Below are 7,229 nucleotides of genomic sequence, written 5' to 3'. Positions count from 1 at the left end.
GTGCGTGAGTGTGTGAAACATCGACGCTGCCTTATAAGAAGGCCTTTGGCGCCTGCTGCCTGAGATCCTGACCCTCGATTCCCCCCTCGAAAACCCCTTAAGTACCTTCGAAAAACCCACCGAGAATCGCCACCGGTGGTAAGCGTCCCCCGTCTCCTGGTTGTCGTCCGGGTTGTTTTCCGGAAGCGGTGAGAGCGGGAGGGTGCGCGAAGGATGGCGATAAATTTTTCCGCCTCGTTTGCCGCCTGCCTGGCGGCCGGGCTGAAGGTGCCGCGCCAGATCATGTACTGCATCTCGCAGGACACGGCCCCGTACGTGCTGTACAAGGACTCGCAGGAGGCGGCCGAACGCGGCGCCGTCCAGTGGGGCAACAACGCGGACGGTGGCGGGGGCGGCGGGGTCTATCCGTCGGCCGCCGCCATCCAGCAGAATGCGCAGAACCACCTGCAGGCCCACATGAACGGTGCGACGCAGCAGCAGCTGGTGGCGGCAGCGGCCGCCGCCGCAGCCCAACACCATCACCAGCAACAGCAGCAACAGCACCATCAGCAGCAGCAAACTTCCGGCAATAATAGCTCCCCGAATCAGGACAATAGGCCACAGCAACCGGGTGAACAAGCGAATGGTCATCTACACAGCCCGGCGACTAGCCCGTATCCTGCGAATAACGGTCCAGATATAGAAGAAGACTTGATCAAGGTATTTGCGGTCGGGGTGTTGTTGCGCGTGCGAGATCCTCGCGAGGCAAGCGAACTAATCTGAGATCGTTTCTGTCGTTTCAGGTACAAAGTATGCAACAAGCCGTTCAGCACCAGCAGCCGAACGGTCAGCAACAGTTGGTCCAACAGCAGCAGCAGGCGAACAACAACAACTCCCCGTCGAACCAGAGCCACCCGAACGACCCGAACCCGAACGGGGGCCAGCACGGGGGACCGGGCGCGAACGGACAGGGTGGAGGACCACCGGGACCCGGGTGCTTCGGTAACGAAGCGTCACAGGCCGAGCTGAACTACTACGCGCAACGCCATCACGCCGGGCCGCAGGGCGCCATGTTGGCACCGCCGGGCTTCGCACCGCTGCACCACTATCTCAACAAGTCCGGCGTGCTGCCGGTGGGCATGCCGGGCGGGCTGGTCGATCAGCCCGGCGCCCTCGAGCAGTACGGCATGCCGGACCTGCTGCATGCCGGCGCCGCCACCGGCGGACCCGGCGGTCCCGGTGCGGGCGGTGGAGGCGGCGGAGGCGGTGGAGGCGGTGCTGGGGGCGGTGGTGGCAATCAGCTGCACCACTCGCCGACGAACGGTGCCGTCGCGCCCGGCACGGGGGGCACGAACGGCGGGGGCGGTACCACCGCCGGCACCACACCCGGCACCGCCGGCGGCCACGGTCCGTCGTCCGCGTCGTCCAAGTCGTCGAAAAACTCCGACCTCCGCCTGTTCAAGTGCTTGACGTGCGGGAAAGATTTCAAGCAGAAGAGCACGCTGCTGCAGCACGAGCGCATCCACACCGACTCGCGCCCGTACGGGTGCCCGGAGTGCGGGAAGCGCTTCCGGCAGCAGTCACATCTGACGCAGCACCTGCGGATACACGCGAACGAGAAACCGTTCAGCTGCGCGTACTGCCCGCGCAGCTTCCGGCAGCGGGCCATCCTCAACCAGCACATCCGCATTCACTCAGGTGATAAGCCCTTCGGATGCCCGTATCCGGAATGCGGCAAAAAATTTCGTCAAAAGGCCATATTGAACCAACATGTGCGCACCCATCAAGGCGAGCGATCGATTATTGTGACGATTTATATACTTACTATTAATACTACTAATACCAACGCTTTCTGTCCCCGTCCCAACTGGCCCCACCACCCCAACCGCCACCACATGTACCAAACCCGCCCGGCTTCCCTTTCTTCGTACACCCACCACGTCTCTGTTATCACTCACGAAATCTTTCGTCTTCCCGCATACTAGAGAATATCGATTCAGTAACGTGATTCAATTCAGAGTGAGTGAGTTGGAATAGAGAGTCAATTGTTTAATACCTTCAGTATGAATTGACACAGTGAGAATATGATTCGGCTTATTGAGAATGTATTGGCTCGGTGAGAATGTATTAGCTCAGTGAGAATGAATTGGCTCAGGGAGAGTGAAATGACTATTTCGCGAGCTGAAAACTGCGCATTTTTTCGATGAATAATAACTGATCAAATGAACTGATCTGGTAACTACTGATTGTACAACGAAAAAAATGCCAAATCAAAGCCAGTCAAATCATTCTGAGGGGCCAATTCATTCTCACTGAGTTAATACCTTCTCACTGACCCAATACATTCTCACTGAGCCGAATCATTAATGAGCCAAAATAAATCATCTTGGTGAATTGGCTCACTCACTCACTCTGACTCAATTTGCACATCAATAGCCCATACTGCATTATCGATTACTGGATGCCCAAATTCCTCCCTTCTATCGATACAGTTCCCTCCCCCACGCTTTCATCCCGTAGACTCATCCTGTGTACTCCTCGCGTGATTCCTTCTTTTCCAACGCTTTCTTCTATGGTGTCCGTACTCTGTTGCTTTTTTTACGTTGCGTTACACTAAGCTCTCCATGTCCATAGCCTCCAGGGGGTTTTCCGTTCCATCTTCCAACTTTACACATTTTATCCAGTTCCAAATGGTTTTCCATTCACTTCAACATCTGTTTCCATACGGCAAAGAGTTTATGAAAACAAAAATATTAAAAACAACCAAGTATGATTTTTGTTATGCTTAGTAACCATTGGTCATGGTCTACTAGATAGCACTGCTACGGAGACAATTGTTGATGCGCTCGGAAAACCACCTTACCGTCTCCATCCCGCTCTGTCCGGAACGAACTGCCACTGTTAGATACTGCTCTCCAAAATTCCAAATTCATCAAAACAGAAACAAAAGTGTGTAAATGCCGCCGAAAATGGCGCGTTATTATTGGCAATGTGGTTTTGATTTGTCCATTTAGCGTTTTTGAGTTGTTGCAAACCGGTTTAGTTTGTTTTGTATTTACCTTCGGCACAAGACAGACTGTCCATACTCTCATAAACACATCTATCCCTTTAGTGTAATGGATGATAAGAACAAAAGAAACACACAAACGGAAGCTATACGCTAGACGATGGGTCTTTCACGGTGTCGTTTGTTTTCTTCTTTCCGCTTTCCTCCCATTTGCAGATGTTTCCCCGCATTTGATCTTCAAGAACGGGCCGCACGCGACGCTGTGGCCGCAGGATGTGCCGTACCCGCCGGAGCTGGAGAACGCGCAGCCGAAGGACGAGCAGACGTTCGGGGACGAGGCGTCGCAGGGTGGCGGCGAGTCGCGCGGCTGCTTTTCGCCCGAAAACTACCCGGCCTACTTCAAGGACGGCAAGGGCGTGAACCACTCGATCTTCGGCAACAATCTGCAGTATCTCAACAAGGCGACCGGCGGGAAGGCGATGCTGCCGGACGTGATCCAGCACGGCCGCTCGGCCGGCATGCCGCTGTACGTGCGCTGCCCGATCTGCCAGAAGGAGTTCAAGCAGAAGAGCACGCTGTTGCAGCACGGCTGCATCCACATCGAGTCCCGGCCCTACCCGTGCCCCGAGTGTGGCAAGCGCTTCCGCCAGCAGTCGCACCTGACGCAGCACCTGCGCATCCACACGAACGAGAAACCGTTCGGGTGCATGTACTGTCCGCGCTTCTTCCGCCAGCGCACGATCCTCAACCAGGTACGGCGAGCCGACTCTGTGCTGTGAAACCGTTTACTAATGCCTAATTAATCTCTTCTGCTCCGCAGCACATTCGCATCCATACTGGCGAGAAACCGTACCGGTGCGGCCAGTGCGGCAAGGACTTCCGCCAGAAAGCCATCCTCGATCAGCACACCCGAACGCACCAGGTAGTTGTAAAATTACGATTTGAGACCGAACATTGGTTAACCATATTTACACTGGAACAGCTTAACCTTCGAATATGTTCATTTGTTTTACTTTAAAATGTTCTTTTTCATCAATATTTCTAAACCCTTGACGCGAAAAAATAACAGTTCTGGTTGTACTTCTGTTTTATAAACATTAAAATTTTGTAAATTAAGTCCATTAATCATACAACTAAAGAAGAATTGGTTTTTCTATCATAGCTCAAGGAAACATTGACAAAATGGTGAAATCTTTTAAATTTACATTTGTAGCTTATTTACTGTACAAATGAATTGTACAAATTTACTTCTTACTTCTTGTTCCTGTCTTTCTATAAAAAAATACTTTGTAAAATTTGAAAGATTTTAGCAGCACAAAATTGAGAATACTTCTCGTCTTTAATATGCAAAACTTGATTTTTGGAACTTAAGCATGTGTCAAACAATCTTTATTTAGTAGTTTGACCATCTGGGACCCTAGTCAGTCTATAAATAAGGCACTTTAGCATGTTTTTTGACGCAAATTGGGCCAAAATCGCTATTGCAACTTGTACGAAGGATATCGATATGTTATGCCACACAAAGTAGTTACGGAGACTAGAACTAGCGGACTAGAACGATCTACAATACAAGACAAAAGTGAAAAGTTAAAATCACATTTTATCTATTCGAGAGTTTAAAGTATTTAGTAAACAAAATAAGGCATTAGAAGAATATTGGTTTCAACAGAACTGAATAGCTATGTATAGCAGCTTGTTCAGCATCGACAGCTAAATGTGAAAAATTACATGAATTATTTATAACATCTATAACGAAATTTTGAAAACTTTCGATTTATGATGTTCTATCTTAATATTTTCTTTTCGGGGCTTTTATTTTAGTAAATTCTTTGTAGAAGTAAGACAAACCATTGTACTCATCGTTTTCTTAATTCATAATTTACACAAACGGTTTGGTTAGGTTTTATCCTCCGCATTTATCCACGTAAACTAATTCTTGTTTTCTTTTACATTTATTGTTTATATCGCATCGCAGGGCGACCGACCGTTCTGCTGTCCGATGCCAAACTGCCGGCGCCGCTTCGTGACCGAGCAGGAGGTTAAAAAACATATCGATAACCACATGAACCCGCACTCGTCCAAATCGCGCAAGCTGGCGACGATGGCTGCAATGAACAACAACAACAACAATAACAACAACAACCAGAATAGCAACAACAACAATAGCAGCAATAATAATAACAACAACAATAGCGGCACGGGCAACAATCCGACGGCGAACAGCAATGCCGGTCCGGCCAATGGCAACAACGCCGGGGGCAACAATAACAACAGCAGTGGCAACAACAACAATAACAACAACAACAATAACAATAATAACAACAACAACAACAACGGGATTATTGAGCAAAAAGTGTCGCCAACGTTCCTGATGGACAAGCAGAACCAGCTGATCCAGCGGATGGCCCCGGTGAAGCACGAGCTGTACTTCCCGCAGTGCTACGGCCCGCCCTTCAATCAGTCGTTCATGGCGGGCGCGGCAGCCGTGGCCGCGGCCAACGGTCCGGCGGCAGCCGCTGCGGCCGCCGCTGCAGCAGCTGCAGCCGTCGCGGCGTCCGGCGCCTCGCAAGTCCCACCACCGAACGGCGGAAACCCGCAGCAACAGCAGCCCGGTGCGGGTGGGGCCGGAAACCCGCAAGCGCCGCCGCCTCCGCCCCCGCACGTCGCCACCAACGGACCCCCGTCGGCCGTGTCGGCAGCCGCCGTAGCCGCCGCCATCGTTGCCGCACCGGCCCCACAGGCCGTCGTCGCGCAGTGATATCCGAACGATCCACAGCAGCACCTGGTTCACCTGCAGCCGCAACAGACGCCGCAGCATCTTCCACATCTTCCGCTACAACAACCACCGATGGCCAGACACTGATGATAAGCGGTGGGCCCGACCGATCGATGATGGGTTTTCTGTTTTTTTTTTGCACGCCAGACACCCGCTCGCAACACCCAACACCCATTGCAGGACGACCGAAAAGAGATTGGCTAGATTGGTGTGGTGGTGGTACGCGGAGGCATCAGTCCTGGGACCAGGCTCCGGAAGCGAATGGTGTGCAGCAAATCGTAATCGAAACCAAAGACTGATAGGGAAAATCACGGGAAGGGAATGTTAGCCGCTAGGGGTTTGAAAACGAGATAAAACTGTGGATCGGATTGAGCATGCGCAACGACAGGGTGGGCGACTGGTGGGAGTCCACGAACCACGCCGTCGAGGATCGCTTAAAGCGAACAGATACAGAAATAGAGACAGGGTGGAAAGGTAGTACTTCACACGGTTTGAAAGGGACGAAGGGGTTTCGAAGGGTACGGGGTGCCACCTTCAGGCGACAACAATCCACAGTTTAGTGTGCGAAACAGCAAACGAACAGTTGTGCATAAAAAAAAGCCGTCACACACGTATATATTCTTACACATAAACGTATATATATTTTTATTTGTGGCAGGATAACAGAACAGGCAAGGACTAAATGTAGTGCGCAAAGTTGCGCCAACCCTGTGCTGTCCGGGACAGTCAGCAATTATGAGACGCGCCTGAAGCGCCTCAGCAAACAATTGGTTACCAATACGCGAACGAGCAAGAGGTAGGACGAGCAAACAAGAAAAAAAACCTCAAGGCGACAGGAAAAATCAAACAAACTAAAACCAGACGATAAGAAAAAAAAAACAAAATACGATGCGCTGGGAAAGAGGACATTCGGTAAGGGATGAAAAAACCCCTAAACCGGTGCTCGCTGTGAACATCGGGCGAAATGGTGACAACTACACGATCTTACAGCGCCCGATCGACTGTTTATTAGATTAGAGCCTCACCTTCGAGGGCGCGTGGGACGCGCTAGGAACTAAGTAAGTTTTGTCCATTCGTTTGAGTAAGTCGATTTCGTTGATTATTGTTTGTCTTTTTCGTTTATTATTATTTTTGGCTTTTTACATATATAAATATAGTTGATTGTACGTAGACATTAGCCACACCCAAAACACAGGACTGCTTCACTTGCCATCCCGGGCGGGAGGTGATCCGCATCTTCCTTCCTACCTTTAAACGAGTAAGCATAAACAGTAAAAGATATACCTCTGCCATCCGGGGAAGACGCGGCAATGGTTACAGTAACGGTGGAGCCTCCAAACCGTCGTCGCAATCTACCGAAATCATTGTTACAAAACCCACACAGGACACACACGAAACACATACACTCATACCACGGTTGCGCCATTGCAGCCGGATTTGAAAATAGTGATAGTAATTAATAGTCAA

At 50.7% G+C, this 7,229-nt stretch overlaps 1 protein-coding gene across 1 annotated transcript; it reads left to right on the top strand.

Annotated features, from left to right (window-relative positions):
• Window positions 1-213: 213 nt before the first annotated feature.
• Window positions 214-5,744, top strand: LOC131286427 (zinc finger protein 768). The gene is made up of 5 exons (XM_058315375.1): window positions 214-699; window positions 783-1,767; window positions 3,203-3,738; window positions 3,807-3,911; window positions 4,962-5,744. Exons 1-5 carry the CDS (start codon window positions 214-216, stop codon window positions 5,742-5,744), a joined length of 2,895 nt encoding a protein of 964 aa, XP_058171358.1.
• Window positions 5,745-7,229: the final 1,485 nt, after the last annotated feature.

The sequence above is a fragment of the Anopheles ziemanni genome, chromosome 3 (assembly GCF_943734765.1).
Source record: "Anopheles ziemanni chromosome 3, idAnoZiCoDA_A2_x.2, whole genome shotgun sequence".
Lineage (NCBI taxonomy): Eukaryota > Metazoa > Arthropoda > Insecta > Diptera > Culicidae > Anopheles > Anopheles ziemanni.
The sequence above is the reverse complement of the archived record's forward strand: the minus strand, read 5'-3'. Positions and strand labels throughout refer to the sequence as shown.

Bases quoted from the DNA above. Each gene is read 5' to 3' on its own strand.
- LOC131286427 (XM_058315375.1), top strand. From the start codon at position 214: ATGGCGATAAATTTTTCCGCCTCGTTTGCCGCCTGCCTGGCGGCCGGG. The intron at 700-782 runs GTATTTGCGGTC...CTGTCGTTTCAG, and splicing joins TAGAAGAAGACTTGATCAAG to GTACAAAGTATGCAACAAGC. The intron at 3,912-4,961 runs GTTGTAAAATTA...ATCGCATCGCAG, and splicing joins ACACCCGAACGCACCAGGTA to GGCGACCGACCGTTCTGCTG.